Source organism: Periophthalmus magnuspinnatus, chromosome 11 (assembly GCF_009829125.3).
Source record: "Periophthalmus magnuspinnatus isolate fPerMag1 chromosome 11, fPerMag1.2.pri, whole genome shotgun sequence".
NCBI classification, from domain to species: Eukaryota; Metazoa; Chordata; class Actinopteri; order Gobiiformes; family Gobiidae; genus Periophthalmus; species Periophthalmus magnuspinnatus.
The window spans coordinates 28,630,017-28,649,142 of NC_047136.2; the positions used below are offsets into that span (position 1 = coordinate 28,630,017).

At 40.1% G+C, this 19,126-nt stretch overlaps 1 protein-coding gene across 1 annotated transcript; it reads left to right on the forward strand.

The window, feature by feature from the left end:
• Positions 1 to 1,736: 1,736 nt before the first annotated feature.
• LOC117378556 (T-complex protein 1 subunit gamma-like) lies at positions 1,737 to 18,653 on the forward strand. Its single transcript, XM_033975169.2, is given in 15 exon segments — positions 1,737 to 1,779; positions 6,580 to 6,597; positions 6,600 to 6,640; positions 6,713 to 6,763; positions 7,371 to 7,433; positions 9,378 to 9,474; positions 11,268 to 11,385; positions 11,867 to 12,053; positions 12,416 to 12,565; positions 12,893 to 13,025; positions 13,223 to 13,304; positions 13,614 to 13,794; positions 14,165 to 14,410; positions 16,313 to 16,444; positions 18,470 to 18,653. Coding segments are annotated over 15 exon segments (1,620 nt in total). The 5' UTR covers positions 1,737 to 1,751; the 3' UTR covers positions 18,563 to 18,653.
• The last annotated feature ends 473 nt before the right edge of the window (positions 18,654 to 19,126 follow it).

The window sequence follows — 19,126 nt, forward strand, 5'->3', positions numbered from 1 at the left end:
CTTCTGTTAGAGCTATCCAGTTCTGGTTGTAGCCGGATGTTCAAGTCCCCACCACATATTAGAAATCCCTGAGTTTCTGTTACTATGACATTAATAATTTTTTTAAAGAAAATCAAGTCGCGTAGACATTCATAAATGTGACTGGATTCCCATCTATACTACCTCGTACTAATACAAATCTCCCCTCTTTATCTTTCATTTCAAATGATTTTTCAAAGTTTAGCTTTTTTGATATGAGGATCACCACCCCTCGTCTGTGGCCAGACTTATATGAAGAGGAAAACATGTTTGTAAATCCCATTCTTTTTAGTTTCTCATGCTCAGTATCATTTAAATGGGTTTCTTGTAAGTACACCACCTGTGCCTGTTCTTTCTTCATTTTGGTCAAGATTCTGCTACGTTTTATCACATTTGTCAGCCCATTTACATTAAATGAAACACATTTGAGCACAGCAAGTTTCAGATTAGTTTCAGTAGGGCTGGATGTTATCTTCTTACAGGGAATGTGAACAAAATTTCTCTGATTGGACAGTCTAACTGTCTTTCTGTTAATCAGTCTGTGGTGTTACTGTAGGTATAGCTCCATCACAGGACCTCAGCATGATATTATTTTTATCATGACTGTATGTCCTGAGACAGCAGAGGCCCTGTGTGTCCTAGCTCTTGGTGATAAAAGCTCTGGGGGAAGGCAGGGAAGGGCGAGCAGGGGGGAGTTTGGGTGAGGGACCAGGTGAGGGCTGAGGAGGCGGAGCAGTGGGGTGTTTGGGTGAGGCATAGGCCAGTCTGGAGAGTAGAACATGACCTTTTGAAGAGAGGTCTCTTTGCAACCAAAGATTTGACTTTTTGCATTCTGGGTTCAAAGTTAAGATGACATTTCTTTTGCTGTTTTTTTTTTTTTTTTTTTTTTTTTCTAGTTCTAGTTACTCACATTACTCACATTACTAACTCACATTAGCTGAGATTTAAATACAGACCTAAGGCTTCAGAGAATATTGCCCTCCAAGTTGCTTGATATTGTATGATGACAAAAACAGAGGACAATTAAAAACTGTTAAGCAGATACAGGATAGACCCATCTCTGACCCACCCCTCTAGTGCAAATCTTTGTGTAGTATCATTACTAAGTTTGACTGAACTATTTACTCTATTGAACAATATTTATATTATATTACAGAAGCATGGCCTGAAGCCGAACCTTTCAAGACATGAAAAGTTAAATGGGTTCTCGACAGTGTCAAAGGCTTTGAAAAAAATATTTTAAAAAGTATGAAACTGTCTTCCAGAATAATATATGAGTAGTCTATGAGATCAAACACCAACCTGATGTTATTGAAGATAAAAAAGAAAGAGCTCAGCCTAATCATGTAGGGTTTATGTTTAAATGAAAAAAAACAAAACACATGTTTGTGATGAGGAAATATTAGAACATAGATCAGAAAATAATGCAATATAGGCCATTTAATCTAAATGTTCACATTTTATTTTAACTCTGCTTATTTACAAAATATTATTACTGTTAAAAATCTAAATATGTTGTATCGATCCTTCTCCATAAAAGGCTGACTCTGTTCAGAATCGCCAACCTTTCTCGTTGTACTCTCTGATTGGTTGATGCCTGTGTCAGTTATGCCTGTTCTGCCTCAGCGCTGACAGCTCCTCCTCGCCTCGCCTCTCTGGCCCTGTTGTTGCCGCTGATTGGTCCGTCGCTTTCTCCTTCCTCTCGAACCTTCCAGGCCGGTTTTGTGTCAAAGATGTTCGGGCAGCAGGTTTTAGTCCTCAGTGAGTAAAAACTCTTTAAACTCTTTTTTCAACCGTTTATTTCACAGTTTAACTGGAGCAGCACCGGCTCCATAGCTTCGTGCCCGTGTCCCGCGGGGTTTAAGAGCTTCAGACCGCGGGGACAGGCGTGAGAAGTCCCGGAACATGTGGCTCCTAATGCGGCTGCGGGCTAATGCTAATCTGTTAGCCTCTCCATTCATTTTCAATGGACCGGCGGCTAACTGCTAACAACTGCGTGAAGGCGTGTTTGAGCTAATGCTAACACGTTACTCAGCATTTGATCCACAAGAGAATAATGTCATTTCCACATTTACAAGAGGGTTAGGGTCTATAATAAATGACGCATTAAGTGTTCACTAAATGAAATGATAAGATGTTAGCTTTTAGCTTCTTTAGCCCCGTGTCTGTCATTGTTGTGCGTTGTCTATATTTTTGTTCCGTTTAAACGTTTGAGATCATCATATAGTTGCATATTTTAGGTTCTTTCAGTGTTTATAGTAAAAGAGAATATTAAAGTTTAGAGTTATTTTTAAACTGATTATTATTGAGTCCTTTTTGTGCGGACTCATGGAGCCTGTGATGCTGCGGCTCCACCCACATGATGCTGCTCCTTTGTGACGGGAGATGACAAACTGTTTATGGAGTACAGTATAGACGTTATGCAAATCATATCACAGCCTCAGGTACTTTATTAGTGAGGAGCAGAGATATGAGTGTCAATGGTGAGTAATTAGTAATAAGCAATTTTCTCCTGTAAGAGCTCAAAACACGCAATCTTAAATGTGAAAGAACTACTACAGTCTAAAAACAAATACAAACCCTACAACTCTGCTAAATATTTAGTTTGTACCTGACATTTAAAACAAGAAAAACAAGTAAACCAGGTAACCGTTAACTAAACAACAGGGACCCTGCAGGGTATGCTCACATTCATCATTAACCCTCTGGTGCATAGTGGTCACTGCAGTGGACAGCTACTAAAACATAACTTTCTCTTTACTGCATTGGTTTATATGGTGGAAGTGCACATCAGCCTCTAGAGTGCTCTCTGCTGCCATACTCCATTGGGGTAAATTCAGTGGTCAGTTGGTGTAACTGCATGTAAATTTCCTCTGAATCCAAGATGGCCGACAAACAGCCACCCCTGCAGACCACAGCTGGTGTATCCTGTCAATCATTCCATGCTGGAGGAGCCCCACTGATAAAAAAAATATGATGATGTGCAGTAATATATAGGGAAGGATATTATCAGTTTGGAATAAATACAATTTTGGTCCAATATGTAGAAAATTATGATTAACCATGTGTCCAGTGAAGTGGACATCATGCATCACCGAGTATATTTTTTAACACTAGCATGTAACTGTTTCACTGTTTCTTCTGACTGTTTTGGTTATAAGTCAGTGTATAATTGTTATATTTATAAGATTTTCATTTAAAATATAATTTTTTGTGCAGATTAGCTTGAGTAGTTACTATACTATAATAATTATTGTATCATATTTTGTAGACGCAGCAAAGAATAAGGCAGCCTACAGAATATTTCAGGAAATTCCAACCAGATCCAGTGATGATGAGTGTAGTGATGATGAGTAGAGTGAGCACAGTGACGATGAGTAGAACAGAGAAGAACATAGACATAGGAGTTGAAGCTGATGGAGATAAAGACAGTCAGGATGCAGAAAGTGAGGATGATGAGGAGCAGGATGCAGAGGAAGGTCAGCATGATCAGGGAGCTGTGGAAGATGGGCACATGGTACCTGATCACACTCAAGCCCGCAAAAATATCTGGAAAGTCCAAGACATTGATTTTGATGAAGACTTGACTTTTCTAAGAGAATGCAAATTGAATGTGGAGAGAAGAGATCCCATAGATTTCTTCAGACATCTGTTTCCAGCAGATCTCATTGATGATATAATGCACAACACCAACTTGTATCCTCTCATCAGAAAGGGAAAGAAAATTTGGCAGTGATAGGAGAAAAGATGCAGATTTTTGTAGGAATCAGCCTGATCATGGGGTACATTCGGCATCTTAGGGCAAGAATGTACTGGTCTAGTGAGGATGGCCTTCATCTTGGAATAATTGCAAATACTATGTCTGTAATCAGATATGAACAAATGCAAAATATGCAATGCAAAAAATAAATAAAATAAAAATGCAAACAGATGCCATGATGCTGCATGCAGACGGAAGACATAACACATCTGCATTCAATGCTGTTGCCACTGTGCCCTGGATACTTTGTAAACTTTCATACAGCTTAGGTGTGATGTCCAAGTTGCAGAGACTAAAATGTCAGTTCATGTTTTCTTCCAACATGCCAATATAAGGATTTGTTAATATGTTAATTTGTCCTGCATCCTTATAAAAGTGTGGAGACTCACAATAATGTTTCTCCTGTTTGAGATGATTTGACACATTCAGGTGTGAGATTGGTTTTCTTATTCAGGCCTAAATGTTGCACCTATACAGTGTTGAAATTTCCCCAAAATTGCTGAAATGTTTTTCAAAGCATAAAAAGAAACATGTGTTTATATATTTACAATAGAACACAAATTAAGTAATTTTTACAGTCAGTTCACAATGTTTTATGTTGAGTGCTCAGGTGCGCATAGTCCACTGGATTGGACATGTCTGTAACTTCATGAAAAAATCATATTTTTTGAAAAAAAAAAGAGTTGAACTTTTTTCATGTCCTGAGAAGAAGAAAAACACCTCAGAAAAAAATCTTGACCAAGGCTTTCATAATTCATGCATCAGAGGGTTAATATAGACAGAGTTGATCTGAACATTTCTCTCCTTAAGTAAGTTGTTGGGGAAATGAATATTGTGGGACAAAAACAAAAGCTCCATGGACAAAAAGCAGGCAGAAAATAGCAAAGAGACATATTTAGTCTGTTGCTCACAGTTCTGCCTCAGTGCCATTCAATGAGAATGTGGAGGAGCATTTTTCAAATAAAATGAGGTCAGGGCATAACCTCTATTAGACAAATAAATGGTGTTAAATTTAAATAATGTTTTCTATTTCACTTCACTCATCATTTTCAGAGTTAGGATTTTTATGTTCCATTGAACTTAATACCCGTCCTTGTTGGGTTCTCTTCAACCAGGTTAAAGTACGTATTTGCCTTAATCTAGTTGGATAATGTCTGTTTTATATATAAATTGTAGTTTTACACAAAAATAAAGAAGCAGTTTGTGAAGAAAAGCAGTTTAAAAAAATATTTAATATTACAAGAAATGTAGAGTTCTATTTTAGAGGGTCACACACTGATGAGATCACACTTCTGATCACACAGAATTCTGTCCAAAGATTAAACACATGAAACATGTTTGTCTGATATTTTAACCATTATTTCAACAAAATAAAGTTGTTGGTTTTTTTTTTTTTTTGTTTTGTTTTTTTTTTATTGTCAAATAATAATTTCTGTGACATTAGAGGAGTTTTGGTCCAGTGTACTACATGGTTGCTAGATAACAGTTATGGAATTCCCTAGTGTGATGTCATGATTTCCAACCAGGAAGTAAAATTTGAAACCTAAAAAAATTGTTTAAAATTTTTTAGCACAATCTTAAATATAATGATCTTTACTATGTTTTAGTTACATGAGAAGTCTAATCTGTCATAGGCACATTAAGTTCTTGGAATGTGTGAACATTCCGTAAATAAAATATTACCCCTAATGCTAACGTTTTTTTTATTTGTTATTATATTGCAGTTACATACTACTTTACTTGTAACTGTGGACACACATTGGGCATTTAGACGGCACTAGACTGTTTTCTCCTGTTCTAGAGTCTTTGACCCTTGTTTGCGAAAATTCCATACGATGAGATCAGTGTGTTTTATTTGGTGTACGACCAAAACGAGCTCATCGGTTGAAGTATGAAACAGCGGCATGGATAACTTTGGGCACAACTCGCTGCACATCAGCCCTGAGCAGAAGCACTGAGACCGCAGCAGCAGTCAACCCTTGCGCACACCTGGTTCCGAGGTCCAAGCATCTGGACCATAGCATGGATCCAGTCTGCGAAGTCAGAGCTCGTGTTCTGAGTGTGCTGGTCCCATGCAGAAAAAAGCAAGACCATTGCACAGTGGACTAGGTCTGAGAAGGTTGGCTGACTTGTCCCCAGTGCCTGGAGGGCCCAGCTGTTTCCAATGTGGACAGCACCCATACTGAAGCGTGGGTCTTGTCTGGTTTGTTATTTTGTTCTGAGCAGCTCATCCTCCTCACACTTGGTGCTTCCTGGTGGAAGCACTGCTCAGGCCAAGGCACCCAAGACCACTCCCCACTTCAACTCTTCTGAGCCCAGCCTGAACCAGAACTGGTCTCTGCTGGCTCAGGCGATGCTATCATAGTGACTTGGAAGTTGAATTAATAAATGGCTAAAATAAAATGTTTATAAATAACAAATGCAGGATTTTTTAGATTTGTTGTCTACTATGTCAGTTTTTTTGCATTTTATAATTAGCCAAAAAAAACCATATTTCTTCTTTTTTGTAATACTTTAATTTCCTCTTCAGATAAACGCAGCATTTAGCCATGCTGAATATTTTGGGGCATTTGATTTACATGATACTGGTTTTCTGCTGCTGCATTTATCATCAGCTTCTCATGTGTACGGCAGGATTAGAGCTTTGAGCACAGTTTGATAAATGCCATGCCCCCTCTGCTGTATGTTAAAATTTACACAATTTTTACCATAATGTTAGTAAATGAGGGCCAGTGTCTGTTCTCATTTATCGATGTGCTGAAGTTTCATTCTAGGTTCAAACTTCTGTGCTTTTGTTACAGATCAGAACGTGAAGAGAGAGTCGGGAGAAAGGTTCAGACCGGGAATATCAACGCTGCCAAGGTGAGTCCGGGTTTAGCCCCCAGTTTAGCCCCAGTTTAGCCCTGACTGTGTTTAAATGTTTGTTTGTTGCAGACCATTGCAGATGTGATCCGGACCTGTCTTGGCCCTCGGGCCATGATGAAGGTAAACTTCACTCATTCACTCATCTAATTATGTATATTATATTTATATATATTTATTTAGAATCAGTCTGTTGTGTAAACCTGCTCAGATGATTACTTTGATCGGTTTATAAATCCACTTTAAAGTGCCTGTGACAGGTTGAACTTATTTGACTAAAACACAGTTAAGATTAATCATCAGATTATTGTTTGATGAATAAAATTGGGGGGGGGGGGGGGGGAAACTATACTTTTTTTAAATAATGTTTGAAGAGTCAGAAAAATGTGTTTCTTGTATAAATTGTGCTAATCATTTGGTCAGAATTCCATGTCTTGACATCAGTGTGTTTAAAACTTTGCTTCCTGTAATTTTAAACAGTTTTCAACATTTTGATTGGTGTAAAGCTATAGTTTATATTTATGCAAAGCAGTACTTAAGTCAATTTTACTCATTGAAAACAGGAGGAGGTGTGAGTGTAAATTTTTGTCACCAGATTATTAAATTGCATTTGTGGCACCAAAGTATTCAATTTTGTTTGTCCTATCCCTCCAGATCAAGTGAAAATTAGAGAATTATCAAAACCTGTCATACACATTTTAACTATTTACATGTCCATTCTCATGTTCAGATGCTGCTGGACCCGACCGGAGGCATCGTCATGACCAACGATGGCAACGCCATCCTTCGAGAGGTGAAGGTCCCGCTGATACTGAGACGCACATTTATGCCATTTAATCACAGGTCACAGCTCAGTGACACAATATCACTTTGTGTATATAAATGAACCTGCTAGCCATGTTCCAAAAAGGAAGTGAGCTTGGGCGAGATTCATCTCCATTGACTCCAATTCACTTTCTATTGAAAAATCATGGCCTTTCTCTCTGTAACTGCTGCTGTCAGGCTCATCATTCTGACCTCTTAAAACATTGGTTTTAACCTACTCTATGTGATCCTGGGAGTTATTTCACTATTTTGTCCCTAAATCAAGATATGAACATTACCGTATTTTCTGCACTATAAGGCGCATCGGAATATAAGGCGCACCTTCAATGAATGGCCTATTTTAAAACAAATTTCATATATAGGGCGCACCGCATTATAAGGTGCATAGAATAGAAACTACTGTAATAGCTGGGGTTGTGTTACGCATCCACGAGATGGAGCTGCGCTAAAGGGAATGTCAACAAAAGTCAGATAAGTCAGTCAAACTTTATTAATAGAATAAAAAAAAAAAAATCTGAAAACTTTGTTCACTCACTAAACAAGTTAATGCATTCACAATATAGTAACTCTCGAAATAGTGCAAAGCAATAACAATAACTCAATGTTCAAATGTTAATGTCCATATTCACAATATCTCCCAGCCTTGTTTAGTTGTAAACACGTGAAAGAAACACGTAAAACTCACTTTTTCAGTTCATTCCTCATTCACGAATCCGTCGAATTCTTCCTCTTCAGTGTCTGAGTTGAACAGTTGGGCGAGCTCGGCATTCAAAGTGCCCGATTCCGTCTCGTCAAAATCGCCATTATCCGTGTCGCTGCTGTTGTCTGGCAGTTCAGTGACAATTCCTGCCTTCGTGAAACTCGGACCACAGTTGAGACTGATATATCAGCCCAGGCATCCGCAATCCATTGGCAGATTGTGGCGTATGTTGCCCGGCGCTGTCTCCCCGTCTCCCCGTTATCCCTATAGCGTCGGATCCTATCATTGCCGTTAGACTCGCGGTTGTGGACTTTCCAGCAGCGTAACTCCACGCCCAGTCGTGCTCTCATGTAAATTCAAATGGCGTCTCAAAGCGGAGACATGGGGCTATCTAAATATTTTACCATCATTACGGTAATCTGCCTCTGTTGTCCCTCAAAGGTGACGAATGAGAGTGCGGTGCTGCGGGGATTTTCCCAGTCATTTATTCGATGCGTAAAAGAAAAAAATACGGATGGATGTGTAAAAATAGAAGTAGTTGTGTGAAAAAATGCAGTAAATTCTGATACTTCGTTTAACATGATTTTTATGGCTAAAGAATAAAAGTCTAGGTAAGCTATACTGGCCCATAGTGTGCTCAGTCCTTGAAGGGCTATTACCGCTATTACTTCGGCGACGCCTCCTGAATACAGGTGTCATAATTGACCAATCTTGATCCATATATAAGGCGCATCGGATTATAAGGCGCACTGTGGGTTTTTGAGAAAATTAAAGGCTTTTAGGTGCGCCTTATAGTGTGGAAAATACGGTAATAATAGACCAATCAGATGCCTTCTTCCCCTAAGGTTGCTCCTGCTAGCGTTACCAACACTATCAATCAAACTTGTCGCTAAGTGCCTGCCCCCTGCTAAACCAGCGATGCGGGTGGGAATGAGCGTTACCTTCAACAGCCTTGTGTCGGAATTCCTAATATGAAATGCTGCTCCAAATTCGCCGCTATAACTATTAGCCTCAGTAAGCTTCATTTGGAGTCGACTGCTGTGGGTGACTTCAAACTCCCTCGCTCCGCTTCTTTACACTACACTTCTCTATGCTCTAAAGACGTAATCCAGCCACTGTACCTGCAGTCAGTCACACAGAGGGTAGGTGAGGAGACTTTCTCAGGTTCAGATCTCAAGAATAAAGTCATGTGTCCCTGTTTCCTCTGAACAGATCCAGGTGCAGCATCCGGCCGCCAAGTCTATGATGGAGATAAGCAGGACCCAGGACGAGGAAGTGGGAGATGGGACTACATCCGTCATTATCCTGGGTAAGGGTCTACAATATGTCAGGGAAGATATTTAGTCTACTCCGATGTAGTGCCTTTCTTTGTGGAGTTTGCCTGTTCTGCCTGTGTCAGGGTGAGCTTCCTTTTCTTTTTTTTTTCCTCCATAATTTAAAATGTGCGTGATAGTTTGTCTTAAATGGCCCATATTACACTATTTTCTGATCTATTTTATAGTGTTGGTTCCTCATCACAAACAGACCTGGAGTTGTGTTTTGTTTCATTCACGTTTAACACAAAAAAACCCTGCATGTTTTCCATTGTGTTTTTAAACTCCATACACCTTCACTAGAGTCATTTGGATGATTTTAGCCCTAGAATTTCCAATCTCTACTGAACTAAAGATGAAATGGGCTGTTAAGTTGAAAACTACCACTTCATGACATCACCAGGTGGAACAGTGCATTTTGAGCTTTGGAGATGTAGAGAGACCAATAATAAAGTGTTACTCAAACATGTGTGAATGAAACAAAACACAAATATGGTTTGAGGAGGTAACATGTTTCTGTAATGTAGCACCTTTTACATTAATGTTATGCGTTCTCTCATTACCAGTAGTCATGCGTTATAACTAACTCGTTAAAACTAGGGCTGTCAAGATATCCAAATCTCACCTATAATATTTATTGGAATATTTAGTGAAGTTTAACAAAATTGTGAATATGCAACTTTTTTTCTTTTAAAATGCCTTGATAAGCCTTTGGTTCTGACTAGTGATGCACAATCTCTGATAATTATTGGCCGATAATGGCGATTGTGACGTCAGACCGTTAATTTAATCCAATAATTTGAAGCCCAAAACTGCTTTCCCTCAGAGCGCTCACTCTGAGCCCTGCTCCACCTCCTGGCCCCCGAGGCTTACATATACGAGCTTTTTATATATGAAGGACAGATATTTCAGTGAACCAGCTTTGTACCAGCCCCACCACACGGGAGAGGGGATACAGGCTGCTCACATTAGATCTAACAAGTCATCTAAAAGTTTTCATTGCGACAACAGGTGAAAACACGAGGCAGCTGAGACTGTAACAGTCTGTACATTAGCGCTGTAGCTGAACATTGATGTTATAGGGCTGATGGGCTTGGACTATGTGAGGGTCTTGTAGAGTTTTTGTCCTCAGTTAAATGAGTGAACATGTGGTGCAGCGAAAGAAGTTTGCCTGTTTGAGCATATTGTTAATAATAAGGAAAATAACAAAATAAAAGGATTTGGAATGTGGCAAGATGAATTAAGGTGGGCCTGTATGAAGCATTATCAGGACATAGGAAGTTTACAATTAATTTATAAGGCGTGAAATAGTGTTTTTCTGATACCTTTTTTTTTTTTTTAATCAATACTTCTTCACATTATGTGCTCATCAAGGTCGACTAAGGCAGTTAAACAGTTTTCCATAGAGTTTGTTCAGACTATGGTGGTGCATATTCTTTCTATATTAATAATTTTCTTTAACATGTCAGTTTCTCAAATTGTATGACTTGTATGATGATTTATTGATTGTGTTTCATATCTTTTGGAACAGTGTAGTTACTTTTTATGTGAATTACAATACAAGGAGCAACAAAGTTAACTTTGGTATTCCAATGTCTAATTCGTGATCTTTTTAGACGATGGGGGGCACCATAGTCTCATCTATTAAAGGGAAACTCTGCAATTAATTTAAACAAAGAGACTTGTTACAATTCAATATTATGACAACCCACGATGTATTGGAGACTTGATATATGATCACGATAGTTTGGTTGTTACATCCCCCGTTATAACCCTGGTCTTTTCACAGCTGGTGAGATGCTTTCTGTGGCTGAGCAGTTCCTGGAACAGCAGATGCATCCCACAGTGATCATCGGAGCCTACAGGAAAGCTCTAGATGACATGCTGGACGTGCTCAAAGAGATCAGGTACAAATTATTACAAATATATAGGGCTGAGTATCATTAAGTTGCAATATGATACAGATAGTGCACCTTGAATGCAATACATTACAAATTGATTCCATACAGTTCAGTAAAAATGGCTAAAAAAAGGCTAAAGGCTAAAAAGGCTTTCAGACCCTTAATGTTTTTTTATGTGAAAACCAGGTTGATCATTAATGGTGCATTTATCTTCCATTTATCGAAGATGAATGAACATAAAGTGCACTTTACTAACTAGAAGAATACATTGGTCATTGCTTATTCATCCAAAGCGTATACAAACTCAACATTTACTTGTACAAAGGGGCATACGCAGTTTTACTGCTCTAAAGGCTCATGATAAAACTGCTCAATCATGACTATGATATTAAGTCTTTGTTAAACCACTACCAATGTAAAGATAATGAAATACTCCCATTTTAATCATCAGAACAGTGAATATGTCAAATGTATCCTATGTCTCCAGCATTCCCGTGGATACTTCTGACCGCTCCATGATGCTGAAGATCATACACTCGGCCATAAACACCAAAGCTCTGAGTCGCTGGTCTGATCTTGCCTGTTCCATCGCTTTGGACTCTGTGAAGACCATCGAACTCGAGGAGAATGGGCGCAAGGAAATAGACATCAAGAAGTATGCCAAAGTGGAAAAGGTGAGGAAAGGGAAAGGAGGGAAGGGAAAGAAGTGAAGTGAGGAAGCAGCTGTATGGGCAGCATGCATGCTTAATGAATCTAGCAATCTTTCTCAAGCCCTATTCCAACCCTCCTGACAACTGGCAGTACAAGCCTATGTCACCCCTGATACAAAACTGTACACAGCAACTTGATGTGCAGTAGTTTCATTAGCGGGATGCACGCCGATAGTGTTGGAAGGGGGAGTGACTTGGCACGGGGAGCAAAGAGACGGAGACTCAGAGCGATAACATGGTGATCTAAATATGTTATGTGTTGTCAGTTAATACTCCATAGACGTAAAATTTCCCCTCTTTAAACTGGAATGTGTTTTACTTCTCAGGTCCCTGGAGGAATCATCGAGGATTCATGTGTGCTCAGAGGAGTCATGATCAACAAAGATGTGACTCACCCAAGAATGAGACGCATCATCAAGAACCCAAGAATCGTACTTCTCGACTGCTCTCTGGAGTACAAGAAAGGAGAAAGCCAGGTAAGAGGAGGGAGAAGGAGGTGCAGGTGATGCCCATATTTTTTGTGCACCCCATTATCTGGGTGACCTTTTTTGAACAGACTAATGACCCAAAATGGAAATGAAAAAGCATCATATGGCTCTGTTACACAAAGCTCTAACAAGCTAAAACACATTTGGTTGTGGGCCTTATAGTGGATTTTATAAGAATTAAAAAACGTATCTATTATTGGCCACAGCAGCAGGCCAAATATCGGCTCAAAAAATGTATATTTGCTCATCCCTAATTTAAATGTAGATAAAGGTTCTATTGTAATAAACCTAATGCTCACTAACCGTGTGTCTCAGACGGACATCGAGATGTCGAAGGAGGAGGACTTTACTCGGATCCTTCAGATGGAGGAAGAGTACATCCAACAGATCTGTGAAGACATCATCAGACTGCAGCCCGACCTGGTCTTTACTGAGAAGGGCATCTCAGGTACTGACCCCGGGGGACGGACCTGACCCCGGGGGACGGACCGGACCCCGGACCGGACCGGACCCCGGACCGGACCCCGGACCGGACCCCGGACCCCGGACCGGACCCCGGACCCCGGACCGGACCCCGGACCGGACTGGACCCCGGGGACCAGTAAAGCCTGTCTAACTGTAACAATGAGATGTTGTGTGTTTCAGACCTGGCACAGCACTATCTGGTGAAAGCGAACATCACAGCGATCCGCCGTGTCCGAAAGACCGACAACAATCGCATCGCACGGTCAGAACGCACACACTCAGACACTGCTTGTACTCCATAGTTTAGGACTAGGCCATTTTTTTTAGCGATTTGGCTAATGTGATTATTGGTGTTATAAAAGCTAATTTCTGTAAAACACTGGCTTTTTTTTTTTTTTTACTATAATTATTGTGAAAAACACATTGGGGAGGTAGACTTAAATAGGGCAAGGGTCTGCTAAATGTGAAATAAAGGTTACAGAATAATGGCTCAGGTCACAGTCGAGTCTAGTGCTGTATTTTTATTAGTGTTGCTCTCCTGTCTAAAACTGTGTTCATGTGTATGTCTCAGGGCCTGTGGCGCACGCATCGTTAGCCGCACAGACGAGCTGCGTGAGGATGACATGGGACTCGGAGCTGGACTCTTTGAGGTCAGAAAGATCGGAGATGAATATTTCACCTTCATCACAGAATGTAAAGACCCCAAAGCCTGCACCATCCTCCTGAGAGGTGCCAGCAAGGAGATCCTGGCTGTGAGTATGAGGAGTCAAACCCCCAACCTCCTCATGACAGGGGGCACAGTTCACACTTATCAGAGCCTAATGAAGGCTGTATTTACCTCTGATTTTCCCCACCACCCATCTGACAATCAGTGCACCCACCTGACAAAACTGACATACATGTGCATTTGTTTACTTTTTGTTGTCCAGTTCTCAAATGTGCAGAGAGAGCATGGTCCGAACTAACTGAAAAAATAGTTCATATTCGATCTGGCTCATTAAACTTTTGGACTTTTTGTGACGTGAATACACCCTTAGTCACTAGTTTAGTCCTGGTTCAGACGTTATTTAGCCCCCACTTTAGCCCCCACTTTAGTTCTAACTGTTCATGTCCTCTTTTCAGGAGGTAGAGCGCAACCTTCAGGATGCGATGCAGGTTTGTCGTAACGTGGTTCTGGACCCTGCACTGCTGCCAGGAGGGGGTGCTGTGGAGATGGCAGTGTCGAAGCGATTGGCCGAACAGTCACGGGCGCTGAAGGGGGTGGAGCAATGGCCGTACCGCGCCGTGGGACAGGCGCTCGAGGTTATACCCAGAACGCTCATCCAGAACTGTGGAGCTTCTACCATCAGAGTGCTCACCTCACTCAGGGTAAGAGTGACCCCCAAGACTGCCCGCTCCCCAGACACCTCAAAAGTGTGATGTCACCCACAGCGTTCGGCTCCAAATCAGGTTTATCGAGGGTAACAGTTATAGGGGCTAATCTGGAGCAAACTTCCATATTTGGAAATTAGACCGCAAGTATCATCGTAACCAAAGAGCCAATCAGAGGTGAAGCTGTTGAAGATAATGGCGCTGCTGGTTTTGCAGGGAGTGGGCACTTTGCAAACCTGTTACTAACACTAGTGAGAGTGACCTCAGGGAAAAAAGGTGCCTGATTAGTCTGTTACTAATATTTGTATCTTGGTTTTAGGGATAAAATTGTGAAGGGAAAAAAAAAAAAACAGGATCATGTAGAGCAGATTATTACCAAAATTTTAAGGTCAGAATGACGAGACTGACAGCAGCAGTTAGAGAGAGGGTTGAGGTGTTTTCAATAGAAAGTGAATTGGAGCTAGAATCAGTGGAGCTGAATCGCGCCCCTGCTCACTTCCTGGTTGGAATATGGCAGCTAGCAAGTTGGCTTTGTCCAGAGATGTATACAGTCTGTGGATGTAATCCCTAAAAGCGCACAGTCCCCAGACGCTTCACTTTACTCTGCTTAACTATATACTAAAACTTCAAGCTATTTTGATTCTAAGGAGGAATGGACTCAATACTCAATTGTGATACAGATGCCATGGTGATTGTTTAAAAAAAACAACAGCTCAACTCTCTGTCCTAAATATGACTTTTTTTTATGACTTGTTGAAATGTAATATTGATTTAATATATTTAATATTGATTTTTAATATTGATTGGTGTCTGATTTTTGATACTTTTGACAACTAGCTTAGGCTACGACTACTAACCCCAAAGATTGCACTGTCCTGAGACTACTCCCCCTTCTCTCTTTTTTTTTGTTAATTTTTAGTAGATTTTGTCAATTTTAAAAACATGAGGCAGAAAACAAAAACAAAAGCTTGGGTGACACTTGGATATTGGATATTTTTTCCATTAGATAGTTGTCTTTTATTGTTGTCTACTGATCCTTTAAGGGCACAGAAGTTGTGCTCCAGTTCCTGGTTATTGATTTTTTTTTGGTAGCTAATGAATTTAAACAGATATATATCGCATTGGTGAATCATTTCCTCTGAGAAGTTACATATATAAACCAGTTCAGGCGTCAAAGGGACTGAATATCCCTACACCTGCCCCTGTACATCACAAACCATTTCCCAAAATACAGTAAACATTTTCAAAATGTGTGAGACATCGACTTCTCCGCACTTCTGCCAACAAATGTGATGCAGCTTAAACTATTTACTTTCTAGTTTAGATGTAATTAAAAAGTAGATTCTTCCAGGCAAAATCCCTCCATGTTTGAGAGCAAGTGGTGGTGTGATGATGCCTCCACATATTTAACCAATTGTTATCATCAATTTTTATGTTCATATTATTTTGTCCAAATTCCCCTTCACCGTTGGTTATTTTTTCATCATTATTATTTAGACCTTTATGTAACGCTGAAATTATTCTAAGGTCCTTATAGGGTTTAGTTTTTGTTTGAATTGCACCACCCTCTTCCACGGAGGGCTTCCGCTGTATTTCTGTTATGTGTTAGTCTCTCATTTGAAGATGTTTGAAGACATCATGTTTTCCAAGTTGATAATGCTTTGTCCAATTCTGTAAGCTCCTCAGTCAGGCCAAGTGCTTGATCCTCCAGCGCTTGGTGGAGGATCCACTCATCTCGAGATTGGCATAAGTTGTTTTTTTTTTAGTTCTGGAAATTTTTTTTGAGTTCTAGTTCAGACTTGCAAGCGCTCAGATTACTCGACTGTCTCCTCCGCCATCTTGGAGGAAGTCCCAGAGTCTCCCTTCTCACTGATGTTTAAACATGTTTTTTTCTTTCAGGCGAAGCATGCAACGGAGGGAGGCAGCTCGTGGGGTGTGAACGGAGAGACTGGCATCATTTGTGACATGACAACCCTAGGAATCTGGGAACCACTCGCTGTGAAGGCTCAGACCTACAAGACGGCAGTGGAGGTAAAGTGCTACTACTGCTACTACTGTTACTACTGTAACTACTGTACAAATACTACAGACCAAGGGAGGTGTTAGAGGCATGGGCCGCAGGGCGATTTATCGATTTATATTGGACAGCTCCAACTGTAGCACACTCCCATTTAGTGTGAGCACGTCCTGGAGCATGCACTGCAGTGAGGTCTGCAGGAGCCAATCAGCAACAGGCTTTGGTTCCCCCGCCCTCAAGAGGAGACAGCGCTGCACTGATCCACGCACCACTCGGGTGAAAGTTTTAAGCTCTGAATATAAACCTCGCCCTCTTTGTCTGCCGCTGACATTTTAAAGTGCTTTTGCAGCATGCTGTTCTTTAACGAGCACTTTTGTGGTCTCCTGGAAATTATAATTATACAAGGGTCATTCAATAAATAAGGTGAATTTTTCGGTATAAGGACTTTTAATACAGTTAGAAGCTTACTTTTTTTTGTTTTACTTGTTTTTCACATGGATTTAATTTCTTTTGCAGATTAAAAAAAAACATTGAGAGTTTTGGCGATTAACAAAGATGGCCAACCAAGAAGCATGCTCCAGGATTGAACAGCGGTCAGTTATCAAGTTTTTGGTTGCTGAAGGGTGCAAACCTGTTGAAATTCATAGGAGAATGTCAAATGTGTATGGTTCGATTACCTCAGGAGACCTCACTTCTGTAGGCCTCCCAGGCCTGCCTTCATCCTCAACACTGCTCCATCCTTCTTTAAACAATTTAGCCCGCTTGTAGACATTTGGCACCAGACACAGTTGACATTCTCCTATGAATTTCAACGGGTTTGCACCCTTCAGCAACCAAAAATTTGATAACTGACCGCTGTTCAATCCTGGAGCTTCTTGGTTGGCCATCTTTGTTAATCGCCAAAACTCTCAAAGTTTTTTTTTTTTATCTGCAAAATAAATTAAATCCATATGAAGAACAAGTAAAACAAAAAAGGTAATCTAACTGTATTAAAAGTCCTTATACCAAAAAATTCACCTTATTTATTGAATGACCCTTGTACTAACGTGCAATAAAATGTGAGATTTTACATACTCGTGTTGTGAGGAGTGTGCATGTGCAGCACGTGCATGCATAACCAATGAGGTGCAGATAGTGCTACTTGGATTCAATAACCTAACTCACAAAAACGTGAGTTCAGATCTCCATATAAGATTTCAACCCTTTCTCAGGAGCCACTGCCCACACTGCAGTGTAATCAAACTTATAAGCAAAAAGTTAAAAGTAGAGCTTCAAATATTGACCAAAAGGTAAAGGGTTAGGCTTTGGCCAAAATCTTTTCAAACTGTATAGTAGACTAATAGTAAATGGCTTCTGTATTCTCTTTTCTAGACCTGCTATGATAAAATGAGACTATATGGGGCACCCAGCTCATAAACTAATGCCCAAACAGTGTGGGGAGCTCAGTCTGTGATTCTCTACTGAAGAGTTTATTTACCGTTATAACAGTTTTATTTGTATTTATTGGGGTAAAATCATAAACATATTTGCAATACAAAAATAACTTGCCTACCTCTAGAATGCTCTAAATGCAGGGAATAGATAGATTTTGTTTCAGAATTTTCCCCAGGCCCCCTTTTTGTCCCTTATTGACACTGGAGTGGGAGGTTGGGTTTTTTTTTATTTTTATTTTTTTTTATAAAATTCACACATTTCAGGCAAAAAATACCTGCAGTAATGTGCTAATGCAATAATAGACTTTTGAGCACAACAGATGACTGATTATGCGCCGCAGAGTGGTTTGACTGTTACTTTTTCACTATACCCCAGTTTGCAGCCCTAATAAATGTAGAAATGTTTGGTCCTTCTGTGAAGGCCTAGAAGTCCCTGACTTTTCAGGAATACAAATACTACTATATACAATACTACTCTTGCAGCATAAATACTACATACAAGACTCTTGACTGACAGCATCCCCCCAATATTACAGTACAAATACCTCAGTAGCTACTTCACAGCTTCTCAGGTTTTATTTCTGTGTGTCTTTGATTGTTTTTCAGACGGCCATTTTGCTGCTGAGGATTGATGACATTGTCTCTGGACACAAGAAAAAAGACAAAGACGAACAAACCGGAGGAGCCGGAGCAGAATGAGGGACCGGGTCTGCAGACAGGGGGAGCGATATAGGCGTGCTGTGTTGTGATAGTTTCGAGTTTGTACCTGTTCAAGTCAATAAAATTCTCAAACTCACTGGTTTTACTCATGGTTCAGTGACTCATTGGTTCAGTTCAATGATTCAGATGTTTAGGGCTGTAGTCCTTCAGTTTAGTCAATCAGTCGATGGGGTTTATACTTGTGTCTGAACAGATGAACTTGGCACCTTAAGGCGTCTGGAAATTGGACCAAGGATGAACCAGACTTGTGCAAGTCCCACAATTCTGATATCTTGGCTGATTTCTTTTGACTTTCCCGTGATATTACACAAAGAAGCAGTGTGTTTCAGGTGTGTCTTCAAATACATCCATAGGTGTGTGTCTAATGAACTGAAATGTTGTCAAATAAATCAGAAGCTTCCAAAGACATCACATCATCTGGATTTTTACCAAATAGTTTAAAGTCCTAGTTATCTTTCTGTATTAAGTAAATTAGTAAGTAATGAAAAATTATCAAAAAAAAATCCTTTTCTCATTATTCTGACATTTAGCAAATTGAAATAA